This window comes from Brienomyrus brachyistius, chromosome 12, assembly GCF_023856365.1.
Source record: "Brienomyrus brachyistius isolate T26 chromosome 12, BBRACH_0.4, whole genome shotgun sequence".
Taxonomy (NCBI): Eukaryota; Metazoa; Chordata; class Actinopteri; order Osteoglossiformes; family Mormyridae; genus Brienomyrus; species Brienomyrus brachyistius.
Genome location: NC_064544.1, coordinates 5,989,104 through 6,005,264, shown reverse-complemented (window position 1 = coordinate 6,005,264; position 16,161 = coordinate 5,989,104). Strand labels below are relative to the sequence as shown.

The 16,161-nt window shown below is 45.2% G+C and overlaps 1 protein-coding gene across 5 annotated transcripts in view; it reads left to right on the top strand.

Moving 5' to 3' along the window:
* Positions 1–16,161, top strand: part of slc10a7 (solute carrier family 10 member 7) — a 35,831-nt gene that overhangs the window by 4,672 nt on the left and 14,998 nt on the right. For all 5 annotated transcript variants that reach the window (XR_007381194.1, XR_007381195.1, XM_048970425.1 and 2 more), the window contains exon 5: positions 7,022–7,060. Coding sequence is in view for 3 of the 5 variants with exons in the window: in XM_048970425.1 (XP_048826382.1) it covers positions 7,022–7,060 (39 nt within the window). In the remaining 2 variants the exon portion in view is untranslated. The remainder of the gene's footprint in view (positions 1–7,021; positions 7,061–16,161) is intronic.

Below are 16,161 nucleotides of genomic sequence, written 5' to 3'. Positions count from 1 at the left end.
ATATCTAATTAAGTCTTTCTTTCGGCGTGAGTATGCCGTAGGATATAAAACAGAAAAAGTCATAATTGAACATTGTGAGGAACGCGGGTATAAGGTTTTCAGTGCAGCTCTGAGAAAACACCACACCCCAAATCATGTTTTTCCTTTTTTTAAGCATGGTTTGTGGATGAGTGCCGTCATTTAAACAAGGCAGCATCTTAACCCTGAAGCATTTGTGCGTGTTAGACAGAGTCATGGAAGCTCATTTGTGTTGAAGAACCAGAGTTCCTGTGTCACTAGCAGCGCGCGTGTCTTTTCAGATCATTATATATACATAAGTCTTCTATCAGAAAATGGGCCGTACCTACTTGGAGTCCTGGGCATCTCTCTGTTAAAAAATGGGAGGTACCTGCTCAGAGTCCCGGGCGACTCTGCGTCAGAAAATGGGAGGTACCTGCTCAGAGTCCTGGGCGTCTCTCTGTCAGAAAATGGGAGGTACCTGCTCAGAGTCCTGGGCGTCTCTCTGTCAGAAAACGGGAGGTCCCTGCTCAGAGTCCTGGGCGTCTCTCTGTCAGAAAACGGGAGGTACCTGCTCAGAGTCCTGGGCGTCTCTCTGTCAGAAAATGGGAGGTACCTGCTCAGAGTCCTGGGCGTCTCTCTGTCAGAAAATGGGAGGTACCTGCTCAGAGTCCTGGGCGTCTCTCTGTCAGAAAACGGGAGGTACCTGCTTGGAGTCCTTGGCGTCTCTCTCTCAGAAAACGGGAGGTACCTGCTCAGAGTCCCAGGCAGGATATGGGTTATCAGATGTAGAATGAGGATGTTATCCACCCGATAGTTGTGTGGGGTTTCGTTTGTGGTGCAGGACGGGGGGGCTTCTGGGGGGTGCTGCCCTGAGGAAACGTCATTCTCCGGTTCTATTTCCTTTTGGTGCGTCCTTTGATTAATGATTTATGAGGCTGGGGGTTTGTGTGCTTGAGGTTTGGGCTTCAGTCAGAGAGTTGGCGATCTAAAAAAACAACAACACAGGATTATAATTGCCGAAATTAGAGGAGGGTCAGCCCAAAGATGTACCTGAGGTGTTTGAAGGCCGTGGCCAGCTGACTCCACGCTGGGTTACTGTTCAGCTCCGAACTAGGTTTTCCTTTTTAGCTCATACAAATGTACAAACTAATGTTTGGTTAAATAATATAGTGTGGGTCTTTCTGTGTACGAATACAGAATTTAAACAGTAAGCTGAACGTTTCTTTTGTCTGGTTTGGCTTAGGGCAGACTTTTTATGTCAGGTGTTATGAGTTTAAAATTCATTATAGTAATATTTGGTCTATTTCTTCATCAGTATAATGAGACATCTTTAAACTCTGTCTTGTTGCGTTTTTAGTTGTGTGATTAGAAGGACCTGAGAGGGTCGCAGGTTATTGTGATGCGAATGGAGCTTTATGCCGGCTACCTGGAGATGCACCCGGGCCTTCTGTCTAATAATGCTGCCACTCCCAGCCCAGCTTCTGGTGGACAACTGTCCACGGCTCAGCCCCGGGTTCCACAATTGGTGGTAATTGAAATGTGGCCAGAAACGTCCTTGGAGAGAATGGGGCTGACCCAGACACTAAGCTGCCCTCACCGGCAATTAAAAAGCGCTGCCCGTGGAGTGCCAGTGGGAGTGTGGGTGGTGGAGGTGCCCCCGCTGCTGGGTGGGGGGCTTGGAGGTGTGCTCAGAGGGCTTTCTTGGCATCTGTGTGGGACGGTCTGTGTGTGCTAAGTGAAGTCTGTGGAGTTGTCCTGAAAAAAATCTTACTGTCTTCACACACTAATTGCCCACCTAACCACCCCTGGCACTTGTTTATTGCTTGTCAAGGTTCCTTTAAGACTTCTTCAGCTTTGTGGAAAAATATTTTGAAATATAGACTTCCAGTTTGACTGGGAGATGTGTGTTATTTTTCCTCCAACACGAAAGTGTTTTATTCTAGATTCTAATAATAGTAATATTAATTAAACTTTTTTCAAATTGCTTTGGGAATTCCTTACAAGTTGGAAAGTAACATAGCATCCGTATCTTTAAAAATAAATAAATATGATGAACAAATGGATTAAAAAAAGAGAAAATAATGTGTAGTTTTAAGCACATTGTATGTTTTGCAGGCCTGGAATTACAAAGTTTGACAGGCAAACAATAAGACGGCCTCTACTAAGGCCCTCATAGAGGCCCTACCTAACATGCTGTCTGGCCCGAGGGCCTGTGGGAGAGCAGTCGCATTATTATGTTAATGCATGAGCCTCCTGCCCCCTCTGTCCCAGCTGTCCTCCCCGTCGTTAGGAGCTGCCTGGTGCAGACGAAGACTAATATGCTTTATGATTAGAGGGGCAGAATACCTGCATTAAAGAGTCCGGGGGTCAGGCTCATATACATACGAAAAAAAGGCATTACTGTACCCGGGGGCAGGTGGAAGGGGTGCATACACAACAATTTAGCTCTTCATTTGGAGGGGTTTATTAAGAAAAGGTGGCCCTCTTTTGGGGCCAGCGTTAATTACAAGCTCAGGGAGTTTTATAAAATGGAGCTCTGTCTGATTTTTATTTAAAGTTAAATAATTAGAAATGAGTGACATAATTCCCTTTATGAATTAAATAATTGCTTTTTTCCAGATTGTTGCTTGCTTATAGTTACTGCTTATCTTTTAGAAAATGTTCCCTATCACAGTGGCCTGCTCTCCATCCCATAATCTGTTATTGTTATAAAGTAGGTGCTGTTCTACTGAAAGCTGCTCAAAGTTGTAATTTGGAGGTAGAGAGCTGGCTGGATTCACGCTCTCACAGGCAAGATCTGTGAAAGGTTTGTAATGTTTGTGAACGACAAACTTTCTTCCCTCCTGCTTCCAGCTCAGACTGCATTCTTACTACTCACAGCCTGAGGGACTCGCAGATGTGCCATGATGTCCAGGCCTGGAGGTGGGCACCAAAAGTTCCCACTGTTCCACGCTTATAGATGAGAGAGCCTGCTTGCTCATGCAGGAATTACTGATGGAGAATCCTGCATGGCCTGAGCAGGAGAGTCCTTTGGTAACGATCTGCATCCAGGTCAAAGACCCTGTAATTCATAGAGTCTGCAGGGAGCGAAAGTCTCAGAAACAACTCCCCAGGTTTACTTTGACATCTTCTTACGCCTTTACACCTGCCTCCCTGGTCTGGCCTTGTGCCCTGTGGAGGAGAAGGCGTCGCTGGATTTACTTATTTTCTGTAGCTTAAATTTCTAATATCCTCATATCACAAATGACACTAAGTGCTGTTTTAAGTTTAACTGACAATTTTACAATTAGAGGCTTATCACAAATGAGGTTTTCCTCATTTTGGAAATCGTCAGACCTGATTTAGATACAATCGTTTTAATATTTCATACGAGTAGCGGGAAGCTCAGCAGGTCAGGGCTCTGTGCCTGTAACTGGAAGCCCGTGGGACCGAATTCTGTGGCCAGTCAAGTATTTGTATCACTGTCGGGCCCTTAACCCCAACTGCTTCATGTGTGCTGGCCTCTGGCTGTCCTCACTTGTTTGGTACTGCTGGACCAGTGACGAACACCTTCAGATCAAATACATTTTAACATGATCTCCTGGAAAGAATGATCATAAATAAAAATTTGCAGCATATTTAAAGTATGTAACTGAGCTTTTTGTCCTATCGTTTAACATATTGATGGGGGTCTGTCATGCTGACCCAAAATGGTGGCGTCCTTTTTGCGTGCTGGCACTGCATTATTAATCAGCAGAAATGAGAGCAGATATAAATAGGGGGGTTGGCAGTGGGGCCCCGGACCTCTGAGGACCCCCTGACAGATGTCATTATATGACAATGACTGAACCGGAAGTTACATCAGCAGCTTTTATCTGAGATTGAATCTCACTGTTTTCTCCCTTTTTGAGTGACTATAAGGCTTGTGAGACAGGATTCCATAAGGAGGGGGGAGGGGTGGCTTAAAAAGCCTGCAGAAGTGTGGATGTGATCTAGTGGTGCCCTGCCTCCACCCTCCAAGGGTAGTCACTGGCCCCCTTTTTTGTTGAACGTGCTCCCTACGCGGGACTGCTGACTGCTCTTTAGCTGAAGACTAGTTCAGGTGCAAGGACCAGAAGTTTTGAAGTTTCAGTTCAATCCGGCTGTCTGACCAGGATTATAAATCAACCAAAGCGTAATGTGTATTTAACACTGTCAGCTACTGTCTGCCTCTCAAATTACAGTGTTTGGTTTCCTTCCCTTATTTTTTTGCGCCCATTTTGAAAGTGTTTACTAGACTTCTGCTCAGAGCCAACGGCTAGGAAGGGTTTTTTGTTTTAGTTTTCTGAGAGGGCAAGCTCCCTCCGGCGGGAATGAGACATGTCCCCATCGCGTTCATACGTAGTTCAGAGGGACCTGTTGTGACGTCTCCAGGGGCACCACGTGGTCACACTTGAGTTAAGTGGCTCTAGGTTTCAGTGAAATGCCTACAGACCCGACTGTAAAACCCACGTGACTCATCCTGTGATCGAGTCAGCCACCCTTAGTAAATCTCCAGCTCTCCTTTATACATTTACATGTTAGATAATTTTTTGTTGCTGTGCCATTCTGCTACTATTGTTGCGTTAATGGAGTCTGAAGGGCAATAAACAAACCGCTGATTACATTGTTGTTGCTGTAGAGGCACCTTCTGCATTCATCAGGGCGGACTTTTAAACTTGCATTTCTTTTATCTTGAATTGGGGTTTCTGTGATGGTGTGTATGTTCATAAGAATGTACCATGTATTCCGCTTAAAAAAAAGAAAAAAGAAACATAATATTCTTTGACTTATTTCTTTCTGTCCCCAAGTAATTATTTTTTCATTATGAAGTGTACCGTCTCCTTGAATGACAGTCACATATTGGACCTGCCGCGAGCTTTGTGTCACTCTGGAATGAAAGCTATGTGAACCTTCTAGACATTTTTATTTATTTTTATTTTGCACTCTATTAGCCACGTACCGGAAATGTGTCACAGACTGCTGTGAATGATAAGGTTCCTATCGTCATGAGAGTCATGCTCAGTTCAGACTTTTGACATATAATTGGAGTAGGTCTGTCCATATCAGTGTCACCATTTAATTAGTAAGAGATGCCGATTAATCCATTAGGTTTTTTTCCCATTATCTGTGTGTTTGTGTCCTCTAACGTTCGTGCTGGTTAATCAGTACATGTATTGTTCAAAGGATCATGGCCTTCGGTCTGTGATTTTAAAATCAAATTCATCTTGTTTTCTTAATGATGCTGGTGACTTCGACCTGCATCACAGCAGCATCTGTGACTTGTACAAACATCCCACTACACCTCATGCCGCTACACCGAATCAACCTTTTACAGAGTTTCTGCTCCTATGTTTTGCTCTTTCTCCTGAAAGTATGATCATCATGTCGGTAGTTTGCAGTAAACATTCAGATTGTGTTCCTGATGAAGGTGGTGCGGTTCTGTGGGCCAACTGAGTGTGACCCAGAGCACCCCTTCCTTTGTACATGTGCAGCTGCATCCAACATGTAATGATGTGAATTTTTAAGAACCTCTTTCTAGCTGGCCCTTTCATTATTATAATATTTAAAATGCCGAAAGAGTTATGTTGGATCGATCCTGCTTGGCTGAAATCAAACCTGTTTTGTGGCTTTCTTAAAAATCAAAAAGTTCACATTCCCTCTGTCTGAAGTGTCAGGTCTTTGGGAGCAGATGAACACCCCATCTTTGGAAGTCCCTTTCCAACCTTCCCGTGAATCCTCACCTCTCTCCACCAGAGTTGAGGAGAGACCAGTTAAAATATTTGGGTTTTTCCAGTTGCCAAGATGATGATGATCAGTGAACTTACGAACAGACTACCATATGTTTGTGTGGCTCTGGGTACACAGGGGGTCCTCAGCTGGCTGTCATGCTGAGCCCTGTTCCCATCCAGCTGCCATTATTCATTTATAACGCTTGGAAACTAATAATCTAATGAAATTATCAACGTCGTTGAATTAGTAATGAATGGGAATGCAAGAGCTCATCTCTCTGGAGTCTGACTTCTGATCTCGGATGCAGTCGCTCCACAGCCTCGTTTGGGATAGGAGCCGTGGTATCGCTCTGTGTCTGGCACCGGGCAGCCATTGGACCGAGTTCAGTCTGTTACTACCTGGTGGCAGGAGGGTTATCTGTACTGCCTCCCATAGCTGGATGTGCCTGTGTGTGTGTGTGTGTGTGTGTGTGTGGTACTGGGAATTAATTGACCTGACCCCCTCCCTACATTCGACAGCATGTCTTTTTGTTGTTGGTTCGGGTGTTCTGGGCTCTGCTCCAGCCCACGAGCTGAGGAGTATCTGGGGTACAGGTGGTGTAAACTAGCTAACGAACAAGGTCATCCTGAGGCCTGTTAATGGCCACATAGATTTCTGACTTGTTAACACTGATCAGCAGATTCCGTGCAGGTATGTTCCTCTGTGGGGTGAATTATCGGAAGATTTCTGTGAATAAAATATATTGACTTGGGATTGCCTTGTTTTTTTTCCTGCTTAGTTTGTAATGGTTTAAAACTCTAACGCATAAAGGTGTGCCCTGCTGGGAGCTCGGTGTACAGCCTCTCTGCTGGCAGATGAGACATAGGCGGTACGGTGGAACGCCTCTGAACAAGAGGGGCTCTAAAGGTCTTTTCTGTTTGATTTTGTAACTCTGATCTAATCTTTTGTTTAAACATCTTCCTTTTGTATACAGTTCAAGCTTTTATTAATTTTTATCGGTTTGCATTAAATTATTCGTAGGTAACTATTTCATGATTGTTCCTCCCTGCATTCGTAATGATGCTCCTAAAGTTACCTGACCCCTCGGGTTCCGCGGTCCATGTCTCGGGGCACCCGTGTACCTTCCCACTCCATTCTTCAGTTTGTGTTTTAATGTTCATATTGGCCGGTGTTGCCTTGCTTCAGTGGCGACTGGGCGCGAGACTGCCGCCGCGATGGAGGCGCTCGTCGTGGCGCGAGGCGCCGCCGATTCCCGCTCGCTGTCTCTCACCACCTTCTCTTTCCCTTACAGGCTGCTGCCATATTTAACTCCGCCTTCGGCAGCTTTTTGGTAAGTTTACCTTGCTTCGTTTCACGTTCCTTTCACAACGCATCAAGAAACACACGTCACTTTATTTTTAATAATAATTCTGTGTGTGTGTGTGTGTGTATATATATATATAATTGCATTTGTTATTGGAATATAGAATTTAACCTCTTGTATTTACAGAAAATGGAAATGAACCCTAACCATTATATCTAAGTGCGTGACGGCTACCTGCGCGCGTTCGACAGCCGGATCGCAAATAAACACGTTAGCGCCTGGGCTCCGTGGCCGCCGACCCGCTCGATGTATCGATTCACTTTATGAGACCCATCAGAGAGCCCGGAGTTTTAACAACATGCTGGGGGTGATGGATGGAGCAGGGGGTGCAGCTGCGGTGGTAATTAAAGGGCACGCGGGGTTGTCGTTCCGGGCGGGGAAGGGGGAATATGGCGTTTAATTAGTCTCAAAACTCGCGCACATAAAAACCACGCGTCTGTATGCTATCGCGAGCAGAAAACCCACCCTCTCTACGCTCTCACGTTTGCACAGCACTCAGTCTTTTGATAGGTTGAGTTTTGAGACTTTGGAGGCGCAAACAGTGGCTGATTTTTCTACTTCGTTGATTGGTCACTTAGAATCCTATGATTGACTGTTTGCTATGGAAGAAGAAGATGATGATCACTGAACAGCCGATGAGAGAACAGGCAGTTTCATGCTCTGTCATGACGTCGGAGCAAGAAAGTCTTACACGAAGTTAACATCCTTCAAAGACCTTATTTTAATATTGCACATTCGAGGTGATAATCGGAATTAGACGTCTGTGTACTTCAAGCAGTGCTTGAAATTCAGCACGATTGCTGGAATTTTCCACTTCATCTTAATGTATATATAAATCACCGCAGAATGGACCACTGTACAGGAAATCGCATTGTGAACAAAATAGTATTTTTCTTCCTACAACATCACTAAACCAGTTTACATCCTGGAAGCAATGCTCCCCTGATACTAATTATACCTCAGTTTAGTGTTAGAACCATGTTGGAATGTTGGGTTAATATTGCAGTTTCAGTGCACACTGACAAGGTAATGTTGTCAAGTGTGCAGCATTAATATGTATAATTTTTTGTTTGGAGTACAGAGCATGCATGTGCAGAATATGCAAATGGGACATTTTTTGGATTAAGCGTGTTGTAACATGCAGAGTATTTTTATAGATAGGTGACAGTTTTCCTGCATCTCTGTTGCAGGCCTGGTGACTTCTATTATTCTCATAATTAAAAAATGCAAACTGTACACACACACACAGCAGTACACACACATATATTATTATACAGATCTTGCATTATTAAAGTATATGATTATTATATTGTGTGTGTGCACTGAGACAACAACGGAGAATGATGATGCGGCTTGTTTAGGGGAGAACGACTCCTTTTTATTAAGTACTGAATAGGAATGACACAGGCACCCAACGAGCACCGAACCAAATATAACAAAATCGGAAACAGCGGTGGTCTGTAAGGTACAAACACTGGGAGATTTATGCAGCCTAAGGACACACGAGGATCAGACAGGGTTCACATAACACACGGGCAAACACACGCCACAAATGGCAAGTATTAACCATATCTACAAGAACAATGTAATGTTAGGATGCGCTAATTCCACTGGTGCTATACTACCCCCTCCCCAGTGGTCACAGCAACCACCACCCTCAGCCCCCACCTCAGCTCTGAACCAAGTCCCAAAGTCCTATGGCAGCTGCCAGTGTGTCTCTGATGAAGGGGATGGGGGGGAGCCGTCCGCTCGCGAGCTTGGTGAAGCTTAGCTGCTGGTGGGTGTTGGCATGTCAGATCCTCCTGGCTGCTGACACTTCTTTTAACACGGCTTAGGTTGATCTGGTAGCCCTTCCAGGGGGTCATCCTGGCCAGGGAACACCACTCCCAATGACTCCCACAGCTAGACCCCCTTCCCTAGGGGCAGCCAGCAGAGCGGCTGGAGTTGGTCCTTCTTTCTACCCCTCTTAGTGGGGCCCTGATGTTGGGCGACAGGCTGGTCCTGTCGCAGGGCCTCCTACTCGCAGAGTCACGCAGCCCCGCACAGTTGCTCCTGCACCACGACATGGGTAGCTTCTCACAGGCGTGCCAAGCAGCCCTCCTCACACCGCTGGCAGTGGTCTTTCGTGAGCTGGGCCTCCAGAGTGAGTTTTGCCTCTGCACAGCTCCACACCATGGCCTCTGCCTTCTGCAGCTTGCAGTGCTTCTGGGCCAGTTGGGTTTCCAAAACCCAACCTGCATCCTCTTGGCTGAACAGTGCCGCTTCACAGCCCCCGAATGCCACCTCTGCTACCTTGGTCTGATACTCCTGGCAGTTGCGCTCCTGCTCCTAGCTGGTTAGCTTGCCGCGTAGCCAGCTTCTGCCGAGAGAACATCTCTCCTTTATTAAGTCCTGAAAATGAGTAACACAGGTACTCAACGAGCACCGAACCAGATACAACAACGGAAACACTAGGGCGTCTGACGCTGTGTAAGGTACACGCAGGGTGGGAGATTTATACATATATGTATGATTCTGATTACCACCTCGAACGTGCAATATTTAAAATAGGATCTCTGAAAGATGTTAACTTAGTGTAAGAGCAAATTGTGCAGACCCAAGTGTGTAGAGATGATCCAGAGACCGTGAGTGCGTAAAGGGGGTAGGTTTTCTGCTCACAAGCGCATACGTACGTGTGTGGTCTGGGGTTTTGAGAGTAATTTAATGCTGAGTGAGTGAGCGAGGGAGTGTAGTGCACTCTGTGGCTCTGTCCAATCTGGCGATCTGAGGGATCGATATAAGAGAGCAGTACTCTACTGTACTCTGAACTGTCAAATCAAGGTTTTAAGCATGGCAGTAGAGTAATTAAACCACACATGAATAGTGTGGGTAACTTTGAGTTGTTGTACCCACCCGGCCCCGATTAAGCAAAAGGTAAGTTAGGATGGTGGATGATAAACTGTTACGTGTGTTTACCATGTCATATTTCTGTCCGATTTTCCTTAAGCTGCTTCAACGAAACTGTTTTGTGAATTAATTTGTTTGCTTATTTTTTGGAATTTGAGTGAAATTTTGTTTAAAATGTAAATAAAACGTGATACATTCTCCTCTTGTTGATGTAAATCACTTTCGTTTTTGATAAGATCAAATATTCATGTTGGGCCTCTTAATGTCCCTTGACTAATTAATAATCAGAAATGTTAAGGTCTAATTGTTGAAGAAATCATTGTGCGTATGTAGCTGTACTGTTAATAACTAATGATAGATGAATATAATTTACATCCATTTCAGACGTTAAGACCATCTGATCATTGTGCCACAGAGAATTGCTCAAAGTTAGCAAGCTCATTTTATTACCTCCTCCCCTCATTTAGGATTCCTGCTTAACAATAATTGAAAAACAGAATAAAATATTAGATTTTAGTGACATTTGAAGAACTGCCTTACAGACCTAAATACCTTTCTTTCACCATGTGATTCAGTGATGGTAACTAATATTTAATTAACAGGGTTTACCTTTAGCTGTAATTACTGAACAAGTAGAGCATATGAGCAAAAGGAACTAACTGAACAATAATAAAGTTGTATCCCCCGCCCCAGCGCTGGGTCTGCCTCAACATTAACACGATTAATGCTTCTGTAGAATTGTAGGCCTCAAATAAAGCTGGCAGTTAGCATCTTACTTTACAGACATTTGGTTGGGACACCGCAGTAAATTCTGAAAATGCTTAAAACCACGGCACTCGTGTGGTGTTGGATTGGTGGGGTTGTGCTGCAGACCGCTTTTCCATAACTTAAAATGACCTGGAGGCTCAGAGACGCTTAAATGTGAGAAGTACATCAGTCTGACAGTCTAGAAATATTTCTTTATCTTCTTTGTATTTTGGTTTTCCTAAGCTGTGTTGTATGTGGGAAATACAGATTGTGTGAGTAAATTGAGTGTGAAGCTGATTTGTGATTAGTGTGAGTTGGGATGCCTAAGTCTCTTCCAGCATAAGCGTGCTGAAATTCAACCCATTTCACTGGTTAATCTTCCCCTACACTGGATGTTTTGAGCCTGACACTAAAAGGTCTGCACCAGCCCCAATTTGCTCCACCTCTGCGGAATCCATTGTGTTTTCCTGACTCCTGTCATTATGTTGTTGACTTTTAGGGCCCCCGGGAGCCCTGTATGGGTTAGACATTCTCTGGAGGCACCACAGTACGTTGATTTTTTTGATGTACTTCTGGCTTTCTTGGAAACTATCGTACCACAAATCAGACCTTTGGCAAAACGTACCCCCTCAGTCCATTCTGTCCCGGCTTCCTGCCCCATTGGAAGGCGTTTTGCCTGTGCTGTGCTCAACAGGACCGAAACTGTCCATGTGAAGTATTATGTAAAGCAAGGGAAAGTGAGATGTTGAAGTAGGCATCAGGATGTATGAACATGGACCCATCCTCCTATACTCGGGGAAGTATTGTTTTAAACACGATTTTCGTTGTAACTGCTGGGCTGTGTCAGGTTGCCTGCTTGGCAGATGCTTTTTGAGGAGCCCATGGGAAAGTATGTCTGCTGGAGTTCCTGACAGACAGAGAGACTCGTCCGCTTCCCGGTAACAAACGATGCCAAGCTGCCGACATTCGGAGCTCCCTCTGCGTGGCTAGAAGAAAGGGCTTTCGACACATACAACCCATTGATGTGAGCTGTGTCTCCACCGCCTAATAAAATGTCTGATTATGTCTTCTGGAAACATTGGGAAACCTTCCTGACACGATGGGTCCACCATTTAAGTCGTCTTTATTTTTAATGGGGTCACTTGCAGTTTGGATTAAAATTACTGAGATTCTGAAGGTTTTACTGAGAAGTTAATTTTAAGATCTGTCTTGCTTTGCTTTCCCCATGCATTTTGAGTCATTTTGCCTCTCAAGAAATATTTGCTGTATTTAAAATCAATCAGTAGGAAACGGAGGAAGAAAACTATGATTTTTTTTTTTGAACTCCCGGGTTTGTGGTGGATAACGGTGTTTCGAAATGGTGTGTAAGCGTGTATAGATGAAAGAGTGTTTTCCTGGAGCGTCGTGCCGTGCATCTGACTGGGGCAGCTATCAGAAATGCAGATGAACAGGGGAGACTAAAGACGGGACAAATTTGAAGTGAAGGTGCTGAGGGGCGTGCCATCTTAGCAGGGGTGTCCCGGGGAATATGAATTATTCATTGTATGCGCCTGCATCTGCACATTGCTTTCCACATGGTGGGAAAAATGCACCCGTTGTTGTCTTCGTCGAGTGGTGACCCTTGTGAAACATGGTCCCCTCCTGCATGGGCTGTGTTCATGACAGGACCAGGGAATCCAAGGGCCTGACCACGTCCTCGCTTTTTTCGTTTTGGCGGGGGAGGGAAGCGGGTCTCTGTACACTTGGGGTATTTTCAAAGAGACGAGCACAGTGTCTTTGGGGGAGACCTTTTGACTTTAATCTCGCTCTCCTTTGAAAATTAGAGCTGAGGACCGGGTCGCTTCATTAAAAAGCGCTCTGCCCCGCCTGTGTAGCTCCGCCAGAGTGTCGGGCCTCGGAGCGCCGCCGGGCCGGCCCCGAAAATCCCCCACACACACACTCGCGGGCTGCTGGCACCATATGAGAAGCGGCTTTTGGGAACACAAACATGCGCACTCAAATATGTCCGACTCCTGCGTGCCCCAGAAGCACTACCTGCTTCATTAGGATGTCAGCAGTCTTAGATTCACACTAAATATGAACGATTTGAGTCCTGTAATTATTCTTGTCGGTCCACCTTCTTGAGTCCACCGTCCTGAATGCACAGAAAGTTTTACTCGTACAGGCAGTCTCCATGATTTAGAAATTGTAATTGTATAACTCTTAATTAGTACTGGTCCATTAAGTCTCAGCCTGGTGTGAGACTAGTTACTGTGCTTATGCAAAAACTATCAAGGCGGGAGCATGGCCTTTGATCATGTGACCTCTAAAGGAATCCCAGTTGAGGCCACACGCTATGGGGTGATGGCAGACAGGCTGCCAACGGGAGGGCAGGAGTAGACCAGACTGCCAGATGACCCCAGAGTGATGATGGGGTCCTCCACTTTCCACCTGATATTTCTGATCTTTGTGGTGCGGGGGGGTCAGCTGAACCGCGGAGATTGCCTTAAAGGACAGCTACAGAAGGTTTTTATTATGATTACGATTTTATAGTACCTGATCTATGAAAATGTGATGCAGATCATTAGTTAAAAAAGCAGTATGTAGCCTAATGGTTTATGGATGGGACTTGTCAAATGAGTTAATATGCATTAATTACTGCCCTGGTTTTCTGACCTATGGCAGTGTCACTGCCCTCTGGGTGTCAGCTGTAAATTTTATCACAGTCTGTACATTTGGTCTGTACACCTGGCCCTCGGTTGGTGAACCTTAAAAATCGCTTAAGAAACACAAATCCCATTATTACTGTATCTTATGGGGCAGACTACTACCCACGCAGACCAGCATAGGTTTACTCTGAAATGCAGCTAAACATAGAGGTCTTCTGCGGGCTGTGAGCAGTGGGTCTGGCTGGGGACTCTCCATAGCTGCTCACTTCCAGCCAGTCACCCCAATACAGACCTTTGTTGTCTTCCTGCCACCTCGGTAGTCCATGGAGGCGCTTTGTATTTCAGTATTCCCTGCTTCATCATGTGAGTACAATGTCACGTGGCGACGAATTACAGATTCTGTTTGGAATGAAGCCCAGCAAAATGTGTTCATTTACTCTGTACTGAACACACTCTCAGAGTATTGCAGCATATAGGATATGCATTTTGATTAGAGGTCTTTGAAGTGTGTGTGTGTGTGTGTTTTATAGTGGAAACCCACTAGTTCCCCTCATGCAGTGCACAGGGGGCATGGGTGTCCGCTCACTGCTGAATCTGGCCTTGTGCTGATGTAGTCAGGCTTGGAAAATGAGGGGCAGCCTCATTTACTGCAGGCTCATTCTGTATTTATCTGGCTGGTGGGTGGTGTGGGCGGCATCACTGACCCCCTACTGTTTATACCAGTTCAGGCGAGTGCTACTGTCGCCTGTGTTCAGTGTTATAGCATCAGTGTGCAGGGTCAGTGACATCAGCAGGCCTTCGTCTGTGTTTTATAACGTGAGGTCACCGGTAACTGAACCATTGTACCTGAACTCCACGGACTGAATCCTTTTCTTGGAAGTGAACTTTCAGGCCTGAAAATATCGTTTTAAGAATTGTAACCAGTGTTACACACATGACAAGCACTCACAAATTAACATCCGTTATTTGTTTTGTTTTCCCAGATTGTGCAAGTTGCAGTTTTAAGGCTCATTTAAGGACAGGCCTTCTTTGGAGCCTGCATTCCCTGCGGGTAAAACCTGGTAAATCTTGGTACTAATTATCCTGTCACATGAACAGACTCTGACGCGTAGCGAACAGGCTCCTAAACGCTGAAAATGGGAAACCAAGCTGTGGAGGGATGTGGCTCGTGGGGCACATCCTGCTGCTGTTAGATGGCCGTTTTGGCTGTCAGTGGAAGCCGTGCTCGCCTGCCAAGTCCCCGCTTGCTGACGGCTCCCCCTGCAGCTCGCCCGGAGCTCTGCTTTCACTTGAAGTGTTGATTTCTCCCTGTTCAGCCTCGTTTGTGTGGCACCATCTTCCGCTGGCAGACCCGTTTTCCAGAGCGTGTTCTGGGCCTCCTCTGATAACTGGTGTCTTCATGACCTTGTGATAGAGGTGATTTGGCCATTTGTCTTCATCCAGGTGTCTCACTGGGATGTTGCCATTGCTGATGTCATTTCCTATGTGGGTGTGCTGTGTTTTTACTTGCATTATAGACAGTCGTTGTCCTGTTTGCTGACACCTGTAAGGCAGTGTTGAATATTAGTAGGGGTTTCTTTGGAATGGAGGTACACTACACTAATTTATAAGCTGTTTTCTCCTCTTGAGCTGTACTCAGATTGCTAGTTTTGTATGTCATGAAATTTTATCTGTATTGTTGGTATTTCAGCTATTTTCTCTGAGATAATGATAAATGAACAATGACGAATGTTTTTTCAGGCCTTTGTTTGGCCTGTAGCTGCCCCTCTGTTCCATGGCGGGGGCTGAAAGGTGGAGGGGAGTGTTTATTACCAAGGGGGGAGTGCCTTCAGGCTCTGCTTGAGGGTCTTCATCCAGATGGTGACTGTAAGCTCAGAAGGGCAGAGATGTTGGGAGGTCATCTCAGCCAGTCATGATAGTCGTCGTGAGCCCTGGTGGCCAGTGGTTAGCTGCGGAGGTGACCCAAGCAGCGCAGGGCCTGCTTTATTCTTCTCACTTTTGCCTTATTGGCTCCTCCCCCCCCTCTGCTGGCTATGAGGCCACCTGGAAGAATTTCTGATGATGTGCAGTAGCTGTTAGCTAACATCAAGACGTCGTTCTCTGTTTTAGTTATTGGCATTGTTTTGTGTTTTGTGTTTTTTTTTTCTCTAGTTGTCATTCTTAGACAGACCTACACGGACGTCTTGGTTTCCCCTCATGACTGCAGCCTGAATCACTCGTCCCCACAGCTCACCAAATTTGAGCCACATGGTTCTGTCCGACGGGATTTTTCATCTTTTTATTTTGGAAGCGACTGTGAATGCCGGTAGCACTGGGTATGTTTTTGCACTGCGCCCTGCACCTCTGCTTTCCTTTAACTGGCTGGAAATACGGCAGCTGCCCATTAGAGGTGTTGGTCCTAAATTAACGTTCAATGAAATATCTTGTTTTTAATTCTCTTATTCCGCTGTCTGGTCAGTTCAGGTTATTGACGTGATGAAATTGTAAAGGAAATGGGTAAACATACCTATCAAATATTAAAGAAGCATTTTAATTATTTTAGCAATGGATGTGTACCCAGGTTGTGATAGATCTGATCCCCATTTTATCGGCTTTAAATCAATTAGGTGTACGTAAGTGCTTTCGATTCATGTGTACGTAAGTGCTTTTTAATCAGATGCGGTTTCATTCCCTATTATCCAGCACTGTATATTCTTCACAGTGACAAAAGAAAGTAGGATTGAAACTTTTCAGTATTTATTTGGAGATGTTTATGCAAACAAAAAGGTTCACATGAGTTAAAATTGA